This window comes from Artemia franciscana, chromosome 11, assembly GCF_032884065.1.
Source record: "Artemia franciscana chromosome 11, ASM3288406v1, whole genome shotgun sequence".
NCBI lineage: Eukaryota > Metazoa > Arthropoda > Branchiopoda > Anostraca > Artemiidae > Artemia > Artemia franciscana.
The window spans coordinates 20,109,987-20,133,803 of record NC_088873.1 but is presented as its reverse complement, the minus strand read 5'-3'; the positions used below and the strand labels follow the sequence as shown (position 1 = coordinate 20,133,803).

Genomic DNA, 23,817 nt, shown 5'->3' with positions numbered 1-23,817 from the left:
CTTATATGCCCCAGGGTATAATGCCCTTATATGCCGGGGGGTTGTAGTTACACTCCATCACTTTTTGACTCTAGGGAACTAGAACATTCAATATCCAATCAAATGAGCCCCATTCAAAGCTTATCGGCCAATCATTCCATAAAAACCTTAGACGCCCCTGGGGCATCACTTATAACCCTTGCCCGAAGGCTCTGGGGCGTTACTTTAACCCCGAAGGCCTTGTTATATGATCTTTGGACTATTTTGAACAAAATAGCTATCTAAAGATTTCTATCAGATACACTTAGAAAGAAGAGGACTTGGAGGGCGGTAGTTGCGCTGCAATTGCTTTTGACTCTTAAAAAGGGCATTAGAAAATCTAATTTCTAATTCAATGACCCCTCCCCCTTCGAAGTTTTTAAGACGAACCACTTCCATACAAACCTTATATTGTTGGTAATGAGCACCTAGTATAAGTTTTAGCCCTTACCCTGAGGGCGTTGGTACAGAGGGGGGGGGGACTATAATCTCCAAGGACATAATCACTGAAACTTTCAACTATGCTGAACAAAATGGCTATCTCAAAATTTCGATTGGATGTGTTTGAGGAAATGATTACACTCTTTTGATTTAGTTAAATCGTAAGAGAAGAAGTAGTAATAGTAATAGCTCTGAAAATTCCAACTTAATACCGTAAGTCATTCTTGGGATATTGCTGGCAACCAATCTTATTGGCAACCAACTTTGGGTGTTATTGGCCACCAACCAACACAAAATGCCTTTGAATATAGCTTTAAAGCAACAGATAGTTTTGAAGCAGAATTGAAAAATCGCATAACTATGGGTGTTGACATAACCGATATCCCTACAGACATACTTACCGGACTGTTCAACTATACTGAAAAAAAAATGGCTGCCTCAAAATTTTGAAGTTGTTTGAAAAATCATGGGCTAAGGAGAGCTGCTTTCCCTTCAATTACTTTTGACTCGCAAAAAGGGTACTACAACTTTTAATTTCTATTTGATTTAGTTCCTTTAGAAATTTCAATGATATTACAAGCTATGATAGAGCAGCAGTGCCTATGATGTTGTTTATATGCCCATTTGAAAACTTACCTGTATTTAGTCTTTTTGTTTAATTGAAACTCTCCCTAAAAGTTTCCCCTTATAAAATTAGTGTCATCAGTTACAGTAACTGTGGAAGTAGTATTAAAAGTGTATATATAGTGTCTTCTGACTAGTTCAAAATCCGTCAAAACTCATGCTTATCATTTCCTCTAAGTTCCAAATTAATTTATTTTGTCATTCGTGAGTTCAGCCCATTTGACAACCCATGTGCACATAAGGTGTAATTATTTAGTGCAAGACTCGCCTCAACGTCCTCTGAAAGGCTCACCAGAATGCTCTTCGTCTTTTGGAAAGTAAATGTCAAATATGCCGACCTTTCTCAGTAACATATACTATAAGTAAACGATGGATGAACTGCCTAACTTACAGCCCTTCTACTGAGGACTGTGGGAAGGTTGACAACCCAAAAGACATAATTACTGTGCCTTTCTACAATACTGAAAAATTAGCACTGTTAGAATTGGATAGTGAGCTCTCTTGATTGGATGTCTTTTCGGAAATGATGGGTGTGGGGGGACTGTTGGTTTCCCCCAAGTCACTTCTGACTTCTAAAAAGGGCACTAAAACTTTCAATTTCCAATCAAATGAGCCTCAGCTGAAGTTTACATGACTACCTGTTCAATAAAAGCTTATATGCCCCGGGGCAAAACTTACAACCCTTGCCCCCTGGGATCTGGCGGGTTGTATCTATGCTGAAGTAATTTTATATTTGCTTTCGTCTCTTTTGAACAAAATGGCTATCTCACTATTTCAATCAAATGCGTTTGTGAAAAACAGGGCATTGGGAGGTGGGAGGGGGAGATTTGATTTCCCTTCTATCACATTTTGATTCTGAAAAGGGAACCAGAACTCTCAATTTCCAACAAAATAAATCTCCTCTAAAGTTTATATAACCCCCTCTTTCATAAGAAACTTATATTGCCCCAGGGCATAACTTAAAACTCTTGCCCCCAGAATCTGGGGGGTTATGTCAATCCCGAAAGCTTGATTATATAATATTTGGACTTTTTTTGAAGGTAATAGCTATCGTAAATTATGTATTTGAGGAAAAAAGGACTTGGGAGGGGGGCTAGTGGCCCTCTGATCGCTTCGACTCTTTAAATGGTACTAAAAATTTTGATTTCCAATTTAATAATCCCCTCCAAAATTTATTTGACCATCCCTTCCGTAAGAACCTTGTAAGTCTCCAAGGGTACAACTTACAACCCTGAGGGCTATGGGGGGTCTCATCCCCAAAAACATATTTACTCGTCCTTTCAATTATGCAAAACAAAATGGCTATATCAAAATTTTGATTTAGTGTATTTGGGGAACCGATGGAGCTGGGGAGCATGTTACCTTGGAGCCACTTTTGACTTTTAAAAAGGACACTAGAACTTCCCGTGTCCAACCAAATGAAGCCTCTTTCGAAGTTTCAACGACAATTCCTTCTATACGATGTGCCCTGGTCTAAAAAAAAGAAAAAAGAATAAATAATACATTTTGTCCGTATCGCTCTTTACTTAGGGAGCGGTATTGCAATACCTATGACAAAGAAACATCAGAAATTATGTCCGAAGGTACGTCCATCTAATGTTACCGGTGATTTTAATCGTAAATTCAGCTGACTGACATTTCATTTTCTAAGTGTAGAACTAAAAGTTGAGGAATGCTATCACATGTGCCTCCTAACTTTAAAAGATCTCTATTTCCTAAAAAAGTTTGATCTTGTTGTTTTTTTCTTTTCCTAGTTTTAACATTAGAAAGATAGCATTAGGCAAGAAACTTAGCTTTTGAAAGAAGCCAAATATATTTTCTTGTTCTCACTCCCTGACATTTTTTTTGAAGTTCTTACTCCCGGACATATTTACTGGACCTTTCAACTATGCAAAACAAAATGGCTATCTTAAAATTTTGAGTCGATTTATATAGGTAACTGATTGGGGCGAGGAGGGCATGTTGCCCTCGAATAATTTTTGACTCTTTAAAAATGGTACTAGAATTTACAATTTCTAATTGAGTCAGCTCCTTTCGAAGTTTCTAACGACAAAGATAAACGAAATAAATAACGACTAACGAAATAAATAAACAAATCATACATTGTGCCCATACCGCTATTTAATTACGCAGCGCTATTGCGCTGCCTATGATAAAAGAAACATTCGAAATTAAGCTCGAGGTGCTGCCATCTAATAATTTCTGTTCGCGATTTCTCATGAATTTGACATTCCCTTTTTCAAGCGTGGAACTAAACTCGAGGAATGTTATCATATGTCTCCTAATTTTAATATCTCTCTCTTTCCTAAGGAAATTGGAGCTTTTCTCTTTTCCTAGGTTCGATATTTGAAAGCTGACCCTAGGCAAGAAACTAGTTTTTGAACCAAGTCAGATATATTTTCTTGTTAAGCTCGTCAAGGAATATAACATCTTTTCCTACAAAATTGACCATGATATATACCATGTTTTAGAATCTGGAGGAGCTGGTAACTTCATTGTTACCAGACTGTTTATTGAAAAAATAAACAGTCTGGTGTGATTGTGTGTAAATTGAGGAATGTTCCAATTTGACACGAAGTAGCCCAGTCTTGGTTGGGTGATAAGCAGGCTAAGTGGTGGTTTGGTGCTAAGCAGCCTAAGTCTTGACTCGGTACAAACACAAATCAAGCCCTGACTTGGTACAGAAAAAGAGTTAAATTGAAGCTTTTCTTAGTCCTCATAATCACTGTCAACTTTTTGCGATGTCTTTGTTTCAACCTGTATTATTGGAGATATGTTGGTCTGTGGCTCCTCCAGCACCTTCCTCCCACCCCTGTATTTTAGTATGAAGGTAGGCAAATCGTATCTTGTTTAAACCTGAGTCATACAAGGACTTTTAATCTGGTTAATTAGAATAATAAGGTATACCAGTGGTCCCTTCAGTCACCCCCCTTATCCCTAGCTAGTCCCTGCATATACACCGCATCTTCCTGCCCTAGTAAATAAATTTTATATAACCTCATTTCGTATTTCCCACCCTTAGGTTTCTGACTTTCCTAGTAAGCTCCATATTATTTGAATCATTAAAATTATCATAATCCTTTGGAAAAGCAATGGTTTTTAACAGTTTTTATTTTCAATTTTCTCGGTTTTCCACACCAAGAACCAAAGAGCACCGTATTGCTGAATAATCATCCTGTTCATTTTTCAACACACCCTCGTATAAAATCTAAAATAAGACACCTAGTCTCCCCCTTTCGTCCCTTATTAGAAAATCTTGGTTACCTTGCGCTGCCATTACCTACCTGTCCGATCTTTTTAAAGCAACAATGCAGCCACTTACCCAGCCACTCAGCTGTTGCTACTTTGAGGGCAAATGTGACTGGGTCTACTTGTATTTTGTGGAAGCCTCAGTCTTATTTGTGACAATTAATTCGTAGTAAGTTTTTGTTCTTAATTTAACAAGATATTTATTATATGTCAATCAGGCACACTTTACGTGAGCTTTTTTTTAAGGGAACAATGACTATTTTAGGGACTACTGTTACCCAAGAGACCAATACAAGACCTTTGCTATAAGCAGATTTTAAAGTGAACATACATATCCTTTGTATATATTGAATTATAGCTCATATATTTTTAGTTGAAATAATAAGACGGGAGATTATGCTTAAGCATTATTACTCTGTTATTCATTATTTTTAAGCCTTAAGGTGGTAAATCAGCAATTTCATTTGAATTAAGAAGTATTGGCATGAATTCAATTTGCTCATCTTAAGTTTGAATATGGCTCTTTAATTTTCTTGAACTTCTTTTTTGGAATTTTGTTTTGTTAAGGATGGTGCACAACGTCTTTGTCAACACTATTCTTTTCAAATTGAACTTCTTTAGAAGATTTAGATTGGAATTCTCTCTGAGTTTCATTTACTTTTAAAACTTTCTCATTAAGAACCCCAGCAGACGCATAGACGATCATTTGCTCTTGAAAAACATGAATTATGTGATATTCCTGACTGCATGGTAACCTATCTGTGGTATACAGTACAACAACTGAAATATGATCCACTTAATAAATCTATTTTATAGAAAAATACATTCCAAACTGATAGAAAAAAAAATCATCACTCAAAACATGTTTTATATTGGAAAATGAGGCTTGAAGCCATAGTCTCTTTGATTATATCCACCTAAATTCCTATTCCAACCATCATTATAACTGCTATCCATGTATGATCTTTGATAACTAGGATCTGGAATGTCTTGGTATCTATAATCTTGATAGTGATTATGCCCTAATCCATGATAAGGATTTTGGGGGTACCCGACGCCAAACACATTACTATGAAAATTATTTTCTCTTTTGTGTCTCTGTTGTTGATCTGGAACAGGTGTTGGAAGAGGTTCAGGCTCACTCTTTTGTTGCGAGTCCCATATTATTTCACCAGTTGATGTGTGATGGTGAGGGGGCACGACTGGGACTATTTTAACCATATGGTGCACAACTTCTTTGTCAAAACCACTATCTTTCTTAGATTCAATTTCTTCCACAGATTTAGATTGGATTTCATGAAGAGTTTTATTCACTTTTACAACTGTCTCATTAAGAATACCAGGAGGTACATAGACCAGCATTTGGTCATGGACAACATGAATTATGTGATATTCATGACCACATGGTAACCTATTTGTGGTATTCAATGTATCATTATTTAGCACATGCGATTCTGTTTCGTCCTTGCTTGAGACTACTGGAGTAGGCTCTTCTACTGCTGGAGTGGCTTGTACTTGCTCTACAAGTCTTTGAACTCGAGTGGATTGCTGGCCCTCATCACGTCTTTCAACATTTTCAATTGGTTTGCCATAGATAGGTATTACCTGTACTGTATGCTGTACCACTTCACGATCAAATGGACTTGATTGTATGGTTTCGTTCTTTCTTTTTTCATAATCTGCTTTTATTTCCTGTAGAGATTCATTTATTTTCTTTACAGTTTCTTTCAAAGAATTGGAAGGAACATACACAAACATTTCATCAGTTATATAGTGAGTTAAGTGATAATCATGCCCACAAGGAAGCTTTTCTGGAAGAACTGGTATCGATATATCCCCTTTTTCCTGGGTCAAGTTCTTGCTAATATTTTCGACTTCTCTACGATTCCTTAGCTGATCAGGTCCTGACCAATCAAACTTTAAATCCCTTTTTGATTGATTTTTACTATTATTTTCTTCTTGTTGCATAGACTTTCCTACGGGGACAATCTTAACAATATGTTGAATCGATTCTTCATCAAATGGACTGTTTTCCTCATTTTCTTCTTTCTTTTTTTCATAGTTCTTCTGTATATCTTCTAAAGTCTTATTAACCTTCTCAAAAGTTTCTTTTACAACATCTTGCGGTACATAAATAATTACTTCGTCTTTTACTATGTGGGCCAAGTGATAGTCATGGCCACATGGAAGTTTCGCTGGTATCACGTTCTTTGAATCTTTGGCATGATTTATCTCCTGATTCTGAGTCGGAGCATGTGCTTCTTCACGCTTTTCAAGGGGGAAGGCTCCTCCGACATTTGCGAGAGCCAGCATGACAACCCCAGCAGTAAATAACACTTTTCCTACCTGAAATTAAAATTTTTCGCATGATTTATTTCTTCAGAGTCAACGACAGACAATATGATTAACAATGCAGCAAACTAAGGCCCTTGAAAAAAAATTGAGCAACAAAGTACTGTGCCTCTTTTTGGCAGGCAAAATCTCCCCAGCTGAATATTATTGAAGTTTTTATCCTTAGTTATTGACAAATTACCATCAGATACCGGTATTTTATGGGAGACTTTTTTTATCCTTAGCTATTGATAAATTGCCATCAGAAACTTGCTCTTTATGGCACTTGTTATTTACCAGGTGACATTTAACGATCGCAATTTCTGTCCGTCGGTCTGTCAGTTCTGGTTTTGTTAGTTCGGGCACTTTCAGATAACTTAGGACGATGAAAGTTGGAAGGCGTATCAGGGACCAGGTCAGATTGAATTAGAAGTAGTCACTTCCCCGATTTGACCATCTGGGGGAGAGCAAGCGAACGAGATAGTTGAAGAATTTTATTTGTCGATAAAACAAATGATTATTATTTCTTAAATGTGGCTTGCTGGTCTATTGGCATGATTCTCGCTTAGGGGAGGTCTTGGGTTCGAATCCCGAGCTACCCCAGTTTTTACATGAAGATCGCCGGGTCATCGGATCTTAGTGAAATTTGATATTTAGAAGGACCCTGTGTCTCTGAGCTCTTATTTTAAATCCTAACCGGACCTGGTGACATCTAGGAAGTTGGAAGGGGAAACCGGGAATCTTGGAAAAGGCTTACAGTGCAGAGATTGGGATGAAACATGATGGGAAGATTAAGCACAAGTTTTAGATACGTGATGGAAATAACCGGACTGAATCCGCTCTCTTTTGGGGAGTTGGGGGATTTCCATTGCTTGGTGAGAGCGGTGCTTCTAAGCGTGCTAGGACCATGAAATTTGGTAGGCGTGTCAGGGACCTGCAAAATAGACTTGGTAACAATTGTTTCCCCGATTCGCCCATCTGGGGAGAGGGGGCTGGAGGGAGGGAAAATCGTGAAAGTTGAGGTATGTTTATCTCACGAATAGATGATCGGATCTTAATGAAACTTGATATATTGAAATATATCATGTCTCAGATGCTCCATTTTCAATTTGGCTTGGATCCAGGGACATTGGAGGGTGGAGGGAGGAAACGGAAATCTTGGAAAACGATTAGAGTGAAGAGATTGGGATGAAACTTGGTGGAAGAATAAGCACAAGCTCTAGATACGTGATTGACATAACCAGACCAGATCTGATCTCTTTGGGAGGATTGAGGGGGGTGTTTCTAGTGCTTTGGCGAGTTTAAGAATAAGCACATATTCATAAGGAAAACGAGAAAAAAACACAGTCCATTACACTTCTTTGTAATATGTTCCACGTTAATACCTTATCAAGTAAAAATGTGAGCCTAGTTAAAACAGTTCATGGGAATGAACTGTAGTAAGGAGCAACCCGGTTCAATAGTAAGCGAAACTCTAAAAAACTAAATTTTGATACTAAAAGGTACATCAAAAGAATTGGATTTTCTACGGCCTTTCTGATTCCGGAGTCATTCTTAAAGAATTAGGACAAAACTTAAGCTTTAGTGTAAAGAGCGAGGCATTAACGAGGGGACAAACCCCCTCAAATATATAATAAAAAATATAAGAATATAGAAGTTTGTTACGTAAGTTAATTCTTAAGTTACGTATATTTTTTTTACCAATAAAAACGTTCGTTAAAAATTAAAAGTTCTAGTTGCCTTTTTAAGTAACCGAAAAATTGCAGGGCAACGAGGTCTCGTTCCACACCCCTTATTTCTCAAGATCGTCTGATCAAAACTAAGAGAAACCAATTTAGCCAAAAAAGAATTAATATGTAAGTTTCATTTTAATAATTTATGTGCGGAGATTTTAATAATTTATGTGCGGAGAGCCAAAATCAAACATGCATTAATTCAAAAACGTTTAGAAATTAAATAAAAAAAAACTAGTTGTTTTAACTGAAAGTAAGGAGTGACATTAAAACTTAAAACGAACAGAAATCACTCCGTGTATGAAAGGGGCTGTTCCCCTCTCAACGCCCTGCTCTTTACGCTAAAGTTTTTTACTGTTTAATAAAATAGAATCGAGAGAAAGTCAAACTTTTTGCGTATCTGTTTCCTGTTTCGCTATATTTGCTCAGGTCAATTTTTCCCCCGATATTTAAGGTGCTTTTATTTCCTAAAATCTATCAGTTCAAGATTTTCTTGTCTTAAAACTTTCAAAAGTGGAAATTAACATACCCTCTACACCTGCAAATAAAATAGAGATGGAATTATTGAAGAATAAGAAGACAGATGTACAGTGAATACAATTTCCTGAATGAAAAAGATTTAATTGAAAAAGAAAAGAAGAGTTCGTGCTTTTTATAGATATTTGCACGATAACTATAAAGGACAAATTGGTTAAAGTTTGGTCATGGAATTTGGTAGGGGCTGATCTTCTCCAAGAGATATTAAATTGGTTTAATTTGTATTTCTAGTATCCAATTGAAACTCCGATTCTCTTATGTCATTGAAACGCCTAATAAGCGCTGATTATGTCCTATTCCTTGCGTTTTGAATTTACATACTAATGCATAAATATTGAAATGCCTCTATGTACATTACCATGCTGACTGCTTGCTATTTTTGCTTTTCTAAATATTTCTTTTAACCAGCGCCAAAAAAAGAACTGACAACTATGGTAAAAATAATGACTGAAATTAGTTCATGCAACGCCAGTGCTGCTTGCAAGACATTTATCTCTCCATCAGCATGTTGTACAAAATGTCTACTAAGAATAGAATAAAGTGAATTTAGACAAATTATGTATATTTTCTCACAATTTAATTTTCATGCAGCATTTGTTATGCTTTGATTGTGAAGGGAATTACAGACATAAAAACGATATTCAGTTTACCCCTCCCCCCCGGAAATGTATTATCCTGATTTACACAAGAATTTTTTTTGTGTAATTTTCATAGAATTAGTGTTTTCAAACAAAGATGCATAGAGGAAGGTATTTTGCAAACTGTAGGAGCCTAATTTCCCTTCAAATTGGCATCCATGAAAATTCTTAATTAATTTAAGGTTTCTGCCGCAATGATGCCAAACATCGTTCAGATTTTCTGGATATTACTTGTCAAACAATGCCTAACGGATAATTCAATAATTCTAATTTTATTTTTTGAATACTGTAAAATTGAAAATACGGTTGCTTTTTAAATATTGGGAATACGTCACAATATGATATTTCACAATGTGTGGTTCAGTACTGAACTAGCTTTCAGTACTGAACTAGCTATCATGGTGTCAACATCTAAACTAATCGGATTATTTTTCATTTCCAAATACTTGATAGTCTGAGGTATGAATTTTAATCCCATTTGCTAGATCTCGCAGTATTTGGCAAAATACCAGTTTTAATTAAAACTTGTGTGACGGTTTATCAAGGTGTCAACATCTATTGATTTCACATATTTGATATTCTGTGGACTTAAATTGAATCTAGGGCGAGAGAAAGAAAAAGTGAGAAAAAGAAAAGAGAGGGAAGGAGTAAAGGAGTGAGGCAGGTTAATTTTAGAAAGCATTCGGTCATTGTGAAATAGAAGACAAATTAATTTTGAATCCTGTTTTGAACTTTTTAAGCCGATTTCTCACTGATGGAGTTAGGCAAGAGTTGATCCAAAAGGCAGCTATCGCTTATTTTAATCGCGATATCATCATCCAAGCAAAGAAGTTTCCTTATGCCGAACTAAATGTTAGTAAAACTTTAGTTGGTGCTGCCAAGCAAAACCTAAAAATTCGAAAATTTGTTATTCTTAGTCCATGTGAAATCCCAACTATAGGAGAGGCCATAAATGCCACAGTTGTATCCAAGGTTAATGAGTTGTTGTGTAAATTGGACAGCGTTCTGGCAAACATACCTCACCCTTCAGGTAGCCTCTCTTACCAGTCACTGGTCTTGCCCCGAAGTCATGACTCAATGCCCAAACCCTCGTATGCTGTAAGACTAAAAACTCTCCAAAAGAGCTAAAAGGCCAAACTGAGCGCCAAGCATTTATAGACAGTCTTTAGCCTAGCCCTGGCAGCGATGTATCTGAGCTACGCTGTGGCAAGAATGGATGGAGACTTGTCATCTCGTCGAAACATTAAATAAGAGAAACAAGTTTTTTTTAATGAAAGTAGGGAGCGACATTAAAACCTAAAACGAACAGAAACTACTCCGTATATGAAAGGGGCTTTTCCTCCTCAACGCCTCGCTCTTTACGCTAAAGTTTGACTCTTTCTCTTAACTCTACTTCTTAAAACAGTAAAAAACTTTATCTTAAAGAGCGGGGCGTTGAGGAGGAAAAGCCCCTTTCATATACGGAGTAATTTCTGTTCGTTTTAAGTTTTAATGTTGCTCCTTACTTTCATTTAAAAAAACTTTTTTTTTCTTATTTTATTTCTGGACGCTTTTTAATGAATGCATGTTTTGATCTTAGCTCTCCGCACATAAATAATTAAAACGAAATTTGCATATTAATTTTCTTTTTGGCTGAATGGCTTTCTCATAGTTTTAATTGGGAGATTTTGAGAAAAAAGGAGAGAGGGAGGAAGCCTAGCTGCCCTCCAATTTTTGATTACTTAAAAAGGCAACTAGAACTTTTAATTTTTTTACGAACATTTTCATTAGTAAAAAATATACGTAATTTACGAACTTACGTAACGAACTTCTATATTCGTTTGTTTTTATTGCGTATATGAGGGAGTTCACCCCTCGTCGATACCTCGCTCTCTACACTAAAGCTTAATTTCTGTCCCAATTCCTTAAGAATGACCCTTGAATCACAAAGGCCGTTGAACAAATAGTTGAAATTACTAAAAATACTTTAGAGTAAAGAGCGAGGTATTACGAGGAGGTAAACCCCTTATATGCACAATAATTTCTGCTCGTTTTAAGTTTTAATGCTGCTCCTCACTTTCAGTAGAAAAAAAACCTCTCATATTTATTTTTCATTATTTTTTTAAATAATGCTAAAGAATCTGGAAATTGAAAGTCTGTTCCCCCATGAGAAGTTTTTCCATGTAAAGATCATCCCACGTAACCCCTCCCCCCCACCTCAACTCTCCCTTCAAAACCAAAAAAATCCCCCTGAAAACGTCCGTACACTTCCCAGTAACCATTACTATATGTAAACACAGGCCAAAGTTTGTAACTTGCAACCCCTTCCACGGGGACTGCGGGGGAGGAAGTCGTCCCCAAAGACATAGTTATTAGGTTTTTGTCACTTAAAAAGGGCACTAGGACTTTTAATTTTTGTTAGAATGAGCCCTCTCGCGACATTCTAGGACCACGTGGTCGATAAGATCGCAGCTGGGAAAAAACAAATACACGCACCCGTGATTTGTCTCCTGTCAAAAAATGCGAAATTCCACTTTTTTGTAGACAGGAGCTTGAAACTTCTAAAATACGGTTCTCTGATACGCTGAATCTGATGGTGTGATTTTTGCTAAGATTGTATGACTTTTAGGGGGTGTTTTCCCCTATTTTCTAAAACGAGGCAAATTTTCTCAAGCTTGTAACTTTTGATAGGTAAGACTAATCTTGATGAAAGCTATATATTTAAAATCAGCATTGAAATGCGATTTTTTTTATGTAACTATCGGTATTAAAATTCCGTTTTTTAGTCTAATTGTTGAAAAAGCAAAGCGTTCTTACCCCATTCTAAATGTTACACTTAAGGAGCCTGCTTTTGTTGCGGTTGTTAAACAAGTAACAGACGAGCTAGTCGAATTGTCACTGAAGGAATTAATCCCAAAATGCATTAAAACAGCTAAGTGTGGTGCGTCACGCATATTCAAAGTGTATTTCAAATCAATAAAAGACTTAGATCAGTTCCTTTAAGAATCAGTTAAAATCGGCTATGAGCAACTTGCCACCTAGGAGTTCGTGTTTTTGCATCCTCGATGCGTTAACTGCCATATGGCCACATTGCAGTAAACTGCACAAACACTACCCTGTGCTCAAAATGCAGAGCTAGTGACCATAAGTCAAAATCTGAATCCATCCGTAAGAATGGTCCTTTTTGTGTTAGCTGTAAAGCTCCAGGCCATACGTTCTACAGCATTAACCGCCCTAAAACCGTAAAACCGTTAGCCAATGACTCCTGTGATAAATTTCCTATATAGGCATATACATGGTTCTTTTGCGATTAAATTACCAGTGCTGATTATTTGTTTATTTCTTGGTTTTTCCTTGTTTCTTTTCCTTCTCTGACCCTGCTTTTTCTTATTTATTCTTCTTTATTCTTTCTTATTCTTTCTTATTATTCTTTTTTTTACTTATATTTTTTCTTTATACCTTTGGTCTGGTGGGTTTGGTCATGGAGCAGAACTGCCATCCACCATGAGTAAATCGACGATTTCTATTGGTGACCAGGTTGGTATCAACTCTTAGGGGGGACGTTTAATTGAATTACAAAATAATCCATTAGATATTGAAAATATAATTAATTCAATTGGAAGTAGAAATCTAAAGAATAATGATTCTAACTCGGCTAATAAAAGTAAGTATGTTTCGCAATTAAATGGTTCTGTCTCCTCTAAACGTGATGATATTTTCTCTGTGCTTCATCTTAACATTCAGGGACTTTGCTCGTCTTTTGATGAGCTGAAACTGATCGTTAGTGGTGGAACTCCTGATGTTATAGGATTATGTGAAACTTTCCTAGATTCAAAAGAGGATATCCTTTTAGATATTCAATATAGGATGGAGAGGCTGAATAGGAAACAGATGGCGAGAGGTGGTCTTGTCCTTTATATTGCTGATCGTCTTCCAAATAATGTCCAAAGTGATTTAATCAGAAATGAGGAAGGGATCTTTGAATCCCTTTTCATTGAGATTAAATCAATGCGTAAGTATTTAGCTTAAGTTTGGTTTATAGGTCCCCCAGGGGATCTATTTCTACGTTTTTGAAAATTCTGAAAGAAGTTTTGGACTCAGTCCAAAAACATCCCTATGAACTAATCCTTATGGGTGATTTTAGCCTCAACCTGCTGGATCGAAATTCTCTTTCAGCTATTGATCTCTTGTCGATGATGCTCTCTTCGGGAACTCTACCTTCAGTTTGTATACCAACCCGAGTTATTGACACGCATGCGTCTCTTATTGATAATATTTTTTTTTTGTCACTAGATGTCTTAGAGAATTTGGTGCTGGTTAGTGATTTCTTATCATTTTCCCGCTATTTCCCAATATAAAAGTGATGATCAAGCGCAGCGTATAGCATCACCATCTAATCTCCCATGTTTCTGTTATGGTGGTACTAAAAAAAAAGTCTGCTTAATTCTCGTCTGGCTAATCTACCATGGAAGGGTTTGGTTTCTGATTCAGATTTAACCGCTCTTTTGATTCCTTTTATGATCTAGTGAAAGAAGGAATCCTGAAAATTTGCAATCAGGGTCCAGCACCCATACTTCGAAAAGCATAGCACCACTGAATCCATGGATGATTTCAGGTCTCCATAAAAGCTGGAAAAGGATATATTATTTGTGGAAGCTTTGCAAGGCTTCATCATCTGTAGCTCATCACGAACAGTTCAAGGCCTATAGGAGTATATTTAATTCTCTGTCTCGGAAGGCAAAGTCTCAGTATTATCATAGGAAATTTTCTGAATGTGGGAAGGATGTTAGGAAGACATGGTATTTAATTAACTCAATTCTTAAACCTACTCCTCCGCTGCCTTCAGTTCCATCAATGCTGATACTCGATGGTAAACTGTCCAAGGAGATGCAGATGTTCAGCTAGAGCTCACCTCTTATTTTGCTAATATAGGGAAGGCAACTGCTTCCTCTGGAAGCCCTGCAACTTCTAGTTGCAATTTCAGAGCCTTTCTTGGACCCTCATGTTTAAAATCGATGGTCTTGAATTCTGTTTCTGATTTTGAGGTAGCTCGTATGGTGAATGCTCTTAAAGGATCATCCTCTTCGGGACCAGACAAAATTCCTGCAAGGGTTATCCGTGCTATTCTGCCTGCTATTCTGTCACCATTGACTAAGCTTGTCAATCTGTCTTTCGAAAAAGGAATTTTTCCTGAATCTCTCAAGCGAGCTAAGGCTATAGTGCTGTATAAAGGTGTTTCTTGGAGTGATGCTGCTAATTATAGGCCAATTTCTCTCCTATCTGTTCTTAGCAAAATTTTTGAGAATGCTATGCTATCCAGGCTTCTTTGTTTTCTGGATGTAAAAGAATTTTTGCATGATTTCCAGTTTGGATTCCGAGCGAGTCACTACGGAGCATGCCTGCGCAGCTTTCTCAAATTTCATTCATTCGGCAATAGATTCTGGTCATATCCCGGCAGCTTTGTTTTCGGATGCTCGTAAAGCTTTTGCTTTCTTGACTCATCGGATTCTTCTTTGGAAAACTATCGCATATTGGTATAAGATCAAACTTTTTCTGGGTTTGACTCATATCTTTCTGGTAGGCTTATTTCAATTGATTTTCAGAGCCCTTCTGAAGTATATTATGGCGTCACTCAGGGATCTGTTCTTGGTCCCATTTTATTTCTGATTTATGTTAATGATCTGATCGGCGGTAAAAAAAAAAAAAACACCAGGCCTCTGGCATGCTACAAGCTATGTCATCCTGATGCTTGGTCGTGTTCCAATGTTACTTCCAACGAAGCTTTTATTGTTGCTTTTGCCGATGATACCACTCTTGGGACCCTTTAGAAGACAGAATGTGATCAAATCTAACCTTGTTGTATTATTTGAGGGAGTTATTTCATAAACCATGAAAAACATCATGATAAATGTATGAGCTTTCTTGGTCTTGAATGTTTATAAGTCACACTTTCTTATTTTTTCTCGAACTGGTATAGCTTTCCCTCAGCTTACACACCTTCAGGTGTCACAAGGCTCCTTCTGTAGACCAGAGAATCGGGCGGTCCGGTTTCTTGGTATCCTGCTTGATGAGAACTTTTCATTCAGAAGCCATGTAGCCATGATTAGGGTTAAGGTCTCACATAGTTTGGGTATCATTTGAAAACTTAAGACACACATTTCCTGAATCTATTCTGAAACTTCTTTTTTTCTGTCTTATCCTGTCATATGTTTCTTATTCCCCCATTGTATGGATGTCTACTTTTCCGTCTACGCTGCGGTCACTTTCTCATGTATAATAAAGCACGGCGTCTGGTTATGTACACCAACACCGCTCTTAAGTCTACTGTCTATTTACATTATTTCTTGTGCTTCTTTTGTCTTTCATCAGCTTCACGGCAATCTTCCAAAATCTCTTCGGCAAACTCCTATGTTTATTTCTGATTCAGTACTATATAGCCTTCGTTCTTCAAATAATATCTACATTCCGCCTACCCCTACTATTCGATTAGATTTCAATCCCCTCATTGCTTGTCAACAGGTCTGGAATTCATTACCTTCTTCGGTACAGAGATGCCACTCATTTGGGACTTTTAAAAGGATTCTTAAGAATCATTTAATAAAGAATCAAATAGAATAACTTTTTTTAACTTTTTTTTCCTCTGAGGAGTTGATGTCCCCTGAGTTCTGTTCATGGTGTATGGTTGTCTTTTCTGCGCTTTGACTCCCAGCCATCAGGTATGTTCTCTATGTTCAGGCATCTTCTATTGTTCTCTTTTTTTGTAGTTGTTGCTTATATTGTATCCCATTTATACATATTGCTCATATTGTAGTTGTTGCTTGTATTTTTTTGTATCCCGCTTGTATCCCTGGCCATGGAGACTTTTGAGGGGGAATAAGTGTATCGTAATTTCATTTTGAATTGTATTTTGTATTGTATTGAATTATAATAAACTTCTTCTTTTTCTTCTTCTTATCCTGCATCTTTACTTAGACAATGCTATTACGCTACCTATGATTTTTGTTTTAGAATAGAGTTTGGCTCAATTATGAGATTGAGCATCCAGTGATGGGCATGAGGGCTGGGGGAAGTGGAAGAGGGACATATACTGCATCATTAGTGTTGAATATGGCAGAAAAAAGTTGAGTGTATACGACACTCACCTTCGCCCACCCGAACCCGGCCGAGCACCAGCAGTTATATTTATGATTGTTTAATATGTTTATTGTTCATAGCATATTGCGTAATGTTTTAAATTCATCAATTAGTGTATTTGTTGAATAAGTTACTTTTCTCCACTACTGCTTCAACAGGACCTACTTCAAGAGCACCCACCTTGCCCCCAATGAAAATATTGTAGCTACACCCCTGAAAGAAAACCTAGATGTTGAAGAGTAATGTTGTTAAATTTTTCTCAAAAAAAGGCTGTAGCTATATTATGGGTTTGAAAGCTGGAAAGCGGATGTGGGCTTTCCTGCTATTATTTAGATAATGCAACAATGAGCAAAATGCAGAAACATCAATGCCTTAATATCACACCGGTCATTGTACTGGACCATACACAAATGTTTCAGATGAATGTTAACAACAAACCTAGAAAATAAGCTTAAGAAATTATAAGCAATTCAGAATCAAATCTCTATTGCAAAAATTTACAATACACTAGTTTGGTATTACCTGTAAATACTTCTTGACATAACAAATCCTGTCTATCACTTGAGAAATAAGGGAGAAGTGACACTATCAAAGAACAGTATCTTGAAGAAAATTACATTGTCAAATTCGATATACACGAGAACCCCAAAACAGAGCTTTTCAGCATTACCTAAGATGAATCTGATTCCATAGCGTTTTTGGGATTTTTAAAGAGAATCATTTTTCGTAAGTCTTTTCATTAGAGAGTGACCCCATAGGGCTATTTTTTATTACTAAACTTGCTATTCTTGCTGAACTTGCTATTTATTATCAGCTATTTCTTACCAAACTTGAGTTCTTTAAATTATTTAATCATGCGTTTTGTATAATGGTTTAGTAAAGTTAAGTTTTATACCTAAAATATCAAAGTTCTATAAACGGGGGAATTAAATCTTGCTGAATTTGTGCGCCTTTTAAACATTTTATTTAACTTTAGTACTATTGGTAATTTTCCTTGAAATATTTTGGCACGAAATTTACACATGCTGTCGTCAGCTAAATAAAAAAAAATAAGCAAACATAGGTTACCCTACTTATAGGGAGGTCGGGTGCTGCCCTTAAGTTGCACTTCACGATAACGATAAACTTGTATCTACCGATAGCATGATAAATATCTACAATATAAGACCTTTAGAGGAAAGAGTTGGGGGATTAGGGACGTCAGTCCTCCTGACATATTTGATAGTGTATGTTTAAATTTTCATATCACTTGAATTTCTTTTGAGAAAACATTTTTCTTTTATATTCATTTCTAATTTTAATATCAAGTTCATGGTTATCCTAAAAATGATAGGTGGCTACTTGTTTTCCTTTTGTATTTGATTTATTACCAGTTTTAGTATCCTATTCATGGATATAACAAATATGAGCTAGTAAACACTACTTTTAGTCCCTTTATAAAGGAGATAATAAAGGAGACAATTTATAACAATAAAGGACACAATAAAGGAGAAATTTTGCATAGCTATGCTTCAAAATAACAAATAAACCTTGTTAAAAGTGTCCCCACTAAAAAATTTTCGTCGGTAGGGAGTGTGGGTCCAGAATAGTAAAATGGACTGTTTGGGTTATTATCTTTAAACTGTTGCCCGAATGTAAAGGGAGGGAATGGATTAAGCCTATTGGTAGTCTACTGAGTTTAAGAGTTTGGACAGTAAATATAAGAAAAGGTAAACAATGGAATAAATAATAAAAGATAACAGCAGTACCGAGAGGCCCCAGACTACTTCTTTTTCCTATTGACTTAAAATTTAATCTCGTATATATGGTTTTCCATGTAAAATACAACACATTAATTATGAAATATTGAAATTTGTCCGAATTTTTCTACCTAAAATTCTCATTACTACGCACTGTGCAAAATGCATTCCGCCTGAAAAATTCTCCTTAGCATCCTTTCATTTGAATAAGACTCATCTCTAATCGGTTTCCCAATCACTCCAGAAATGCCCCTTTCCGTGGTAATTATTTCCCGGACATCAGAGTTCGTGGAAAAAATTCCCTGGATAATTCCCCCGGAACATCTCAACGTTAATAATTTGGCAAAGAAAATGTAAGACAATTAAAAAGAATTTTATGCAGTAATTTTGTCAAATATCCTCAGTGTAACATCTCCCCTGGAATATTCGCCCTCAGAATTTCTCTTCCGGAGGAAAATTCTCCCTATAGAAATTTACCCCAAAAACAACCCCCCTCAAAAAAAGTATATTTCCCAATACCAAATGCTATACATGAACAATGGGCAAATTTCATAACTTACACGCCTCTCCCCATGGACTGTGGGAGGTCATTTTACACCTAAAGACATAATTATATGGTTTTACGTTTTTTCAGATAGGAGCTTGAAACTTCTGCACTAGGGTTCTCTGGTATGTTGAATCTGATGGTGTTATTTTCACTAAGATTCCTTTAGTTTTATAAAGGTGTCTCCCCCATATTTCAAAAATCAGGCAAATTGTGTTAGGCTCTTATGGGTAACACTAACCCTGATGAATCTTGTTGGGATCAACATAATAAGCTGATTATTTTGATGTATCTCTTAATATCAACCATTTTTACCACGAACCGCTAAGTGTTATAATCCATGAACTGTTTGATAAAGAGAAAAATGTTGGAATAGCTAAGACATGTTTTGCAGACAATCTGACAATCTTCATTGTCACATACTGCCGAACATCTGTGAAGAAATCACTGATTGCCAAAGATCCTTCTTTTTGGTCATCAATCTACGGCTAAACGAATTGCAGGTTATCCCCAAGTGGGCCAGGGAGATCGCAAGAAAGTATTTAAAGTATTAAAGGGATCCTCTTAGGAGGCTGTAAGGAGGGAAGCCTTGAATATATTGGGATAGAGGAGGAGCAGTTACAGTTGTGCTGGTCTCAGGCTTTTTGGCGCTGAACTGAGTTGTTAGGTTTAGTAGTAGCACTCTAGATTGTAGAAATCTAGTGACATTTGTATTTATCACGAGTCAGTTTATTCGACCTGTGTTTTGTTGGTTTATCTATTGCATCAAGTGGAAACCGATAATTTCTTCGTTTTTAAGTTTCAACTTTGCTTTTTTACTTCCGTGGGAAAAACTGTCTCAAATGAGCATAGTGGGTTAGCAAAGGACAATTTTTATTTAGCAACATATCAAAACAAGCCAAGAATAAAAATTACCGGGGAGAAAATGTTAAGAGATTGAAGCAATATTTAGAAAAATGTGCTAAACCGTCATAAAAGCTGTTGGAAATGATATAAAAAGGAATGTTTTTTTTTGTGATTTGAAAATAAAGAAATGTTTATTTTGCGAAGAAGAGCTAGAGACAATACCAAGATAATTAAAAACTAAGGGGTTTCAGGTACTGATAGCATGGGGCAGAGATTTTGAATATGGTCGTTGTACATGCGGTCATTATAGATGAACTACGTGTGCTTGTTGTTTAGTAAATGCTTGTTCTGTGTTAAATTCAGTAAATGCGTGTGCCTGTTCAGCAAATGAATTACTGAAGATTACGATTATAGCCTTTGAAAATATAGAAATGCATAGCAGATTTATGAAAAATTTATTAAACCCCTTTATAAGAAAGATGATAAGAATAAGTGTAATTATAGAGGCATTGGTATGGTTTTGATGGAAATAAATTACTGAATGCGACGATATTTTTTAAACTTAGAGATGCTGTCCCGTAGCCTTTACCCTAATCCTTTGCAAAACCCCTCAAAATGAATCATTTAAATAGGGATAGAGAGCAACCCTGCTCAAAATCCTCATTTCAAAACGAAAATAGCTACTAACCTCATTTTCTACATTAACCGTAGCAGTGTTTTCTCGTACGTTGCAGTAATAACTTTAATGCATTTATTTGGTATACCATAAAAGGATAGGGAATTCTTAAAAGCTCTTCGGTCGACTGAATCAAGCACTTGCTCATAATCTTTAAAGCTAAGGAAAGGGTCTGATGACTCAGGCACTTCTCAGTTATTATAAGTGAAAATTTGGCCGACGCACCCTCTTCTTTCTAAAACCATACTGCTCATCTAATAAAAAATTATCTATAGTGTCAAAGTTAAATAGTATCATAAAACTAAGTAATTAGGTTCTTACAAAAAACAGGCAAATGCCTCTATAGTTATCACTCACTTTCGTCACCTTTCTTATAGACGGGTTTTTTGCTGAACTTTTCCTAAAATCACTGAGTACTTGCACTTTTTCGAAAGTCAAATTTGCAATCTCAGTAACTTTCGTAATATAGTAAATATTTTGGACGTAGTCAAAATTTCAAAATAGAATATTCAAGGCCCAGGGTCCTTTATCACAGTTAAAAAAAAAAAATTTTCTAATTTAGGTACTAATTTAGCAGTTGGCTTCTCCAGAAGGAAACAAAAAAAAATATTACTTTTCCCTCCCCTTTTCTTTTTGTTTTATAAATAAATGAAATTTAACAATGAATTATCTGTTCGCTGGATAATATTTTTCGAATAAACTTATTTGCAGTAAATTCTATCGGCTTAAAAGATTCCATACATGACAATTCTATACCTACCTAAATGCTGACAAAAAACGTTTTACCTCAAGTTTGAGGTTTTCAATCTTTTTCATATTGGCTTCAGTTTTTGAAAATGCAATTCTAGCTTTTTTAACACAATTTTAAGCCATATCAGGTTTTTTTTCTTGAAATTTAAGAAAGAGACCTACAAATATTTACAGTCTTATAGGTCAGGATAAAGGACAGGTAGGAGGCTCAAAACACTTTTCTTGTGCCTCACTTGAGCAGATCTATTTTGCATGGATTTACTATCACTACTGTAAAGATTGCTGGAGGTCGTTGAAGGCCAGTACCCTCTGAAGGCAGAGGTGGTAGTAGGTGCTTCAAAACTTCTGATGAGGTCATTAAGGCTCCAAATTGATTTTTAGAGTTTCATTGAAATATCTCAAGTAGGCTACGTTCTATGATAGCAAAAAGGTTTTAAAGTAAAATTTTGACCTTATCGGCAAATAAGCAAGACAACGTTAACAATCAACGAGATGAAAAGAGAAAAAGTGCGAAAAAGATTATGCAAGTGGAATCACCTGGGATATCTGTTTGACTGCAATTTCTGCATATTATGAAGCAAGGGTTGTTTTATTTCCTTCTGGAGATGCCAACTGCTAAATCTATACCTCCAATAACTTATCGAAAACAGTTATTAATGTGCTCTATTAAATTCGTTTTTAGTGTCAAGATCAATCTCTTGCAAAAAAAAAGAAATTACAAAGCCATACAACACATGAACCTAACAGAAAATATTGTTAGCTTCTACTAATAACTTCCAAGGATTCTCTACCTGTCAAAGGATGAAATGCATCTTGTTGCTCTCTGAAGCGCAATAAGCAAATAATTAGAATAGATATCAATAAGTCCTCTTTAATATAATTCCATAATTACAATTGGCTGTTAGATATATATATATATATATATATATATATATATATATATATATATATATATATATATATATATATATATATATATATATATATATATATATATTAAAAAAAACATCAGCATTCACAATCACCCTGAAAAGTAAAAAACTTGTCCGAGGGATGGCAAAAGTAATGCAGGACTAAGTGAATTATAAAACATACCAACAGCACATCCTGGTCAATACCACAAACCTTACAACAAAACAAATTCAACTTACTGCTAAGATCATACCCCAAGAGGCCATAATAAGCTACTCGATTAGTTAATTATACCTCCCCCCCCCCCGCAAAAAACAACTAAATACTATTGAATACTAAAATGCCAAAAATACTATTGAATGCTAAAATTTACAAAAAATCAATTGCAGTAGTTTTTTTTAACACGGGATAAAATATTTGAAGCTACCACAAGGACAGGAATTAGAACTTCATGGGATGGATAAAAAACCGGGGCGTAATTCCGTGGAAATCCTGAAGGGGGAGGGGGGTAAAAATGAAGGTAATTATCCAAATGAACTGAAGATGACAGTTAAAACTGGAAAACGAGCCATATAGCACTATAAAGGTAAATATAGACGAAGGAAAACTAACCTGTTTTTGTTGATACTTGGATTGTGCAGGCTTTTCTTAGTATTGACAAGATTTTTGACGAAATTATATTTCAGCAGGGGGGCCAAACTGGGGTCTCGAGGGGACCGGGTCTGGGAGGGGCATTCCCCCTGCTCCATAGCGCAATTACGCCCGGGATGAAGTGGTTTTTCATAGATTGGCGTGAATACCCAAAATTTCAACGGCATGAGGGAGGCTGGCACCCCCCCTCTATGGGCACTCAAGGGTAGTAGAGGTCAGTGTCTTACATTTTTACCGTGATTGTCGTTTTTATGTGTCTCCCTCCCAAATAATTTACTAATTACGTGCCAAGTAAACAATGATAACTCATTTTTGCAAAATGCAAAATATAGAGTTTGTTCGTTATTGCTATATTTCCAGATATACGACCTGTATAAAGGTTTTGTCCTTACAATTATTAATCATCATGATAGCAAAGCAAATAAAATGAACATACAGAGATTGCAAATCCCAAAAATTTACCATTTTGGTTTCTCTGAAACATAAACCTTCAAAATTTGCATCCGAATTCCACAGCAGGATAAACAAGTTTAATGAATCTTTATTCGCGCTGTTTAGGCGTCGCGCAGTCAACGTTTAGTAATCGATGTTTACGTAATTATTGCCATGAAGTAATCGCTTTTAGCAGCGATAAGTGACGAAATAAACTTACGTAAATGTGAATTCCTGTAGTGGCAGAAAAATATAAGGCAATCCCATATTCGTGTTAGTGTAAAACATGTCAGCAGTCCGATATCAAAATGCATTTACCAATCCTGTATCCAGGGTGGTTAGGGGGTTTGATCCCCCCCGAAATACTTATCCAACTTAAATGTTTTTTGGTACTTGTCAGTTATACCACACCCAAGGAGTGAAGTTATTTGAAGTATGACAAAATATGATGAGCATATAATACTTCAGAAATAAAATTATGGAAACCACAACAGAGAATTATGGATAGCACTCCGCCCAGAACGCAATATATTAAATATTTTACCTAACCAACTCTGTTTATTAAATATTTAATCAAAATATA

General features: G+C 36.1%; 1 protein-coding gene across 1 annotated transcript; it reads right to left on the bottom strand.

The window, feature by feature from the left end:
- Positions 1–5,118: 5,118 nt before the first annotated feature.
- LOC136032939 (uncharacterized) lies at positions 5,119–23,363 on the bottom strand. Its single transcript, XM_065713407.1, has 2 exons — positions 23,265–23,363; positions 5,119–6,678 (listed from the first exon to the last, which is right to left on the bottom strand). Exons 1-2 carry the CDS (start codon positions 23,265–23,267, stop codon positions 5,200–5,202), a joined length of 1,482 nt encoding a protein of 493 aa, XP_065569479.1. The 5' UTR covers positions 23,268–23,363; the 3' UTR covers positions 5,119–5,199.
- Positions 23,364–23,817: the final 454 nt, after the last annotated feature.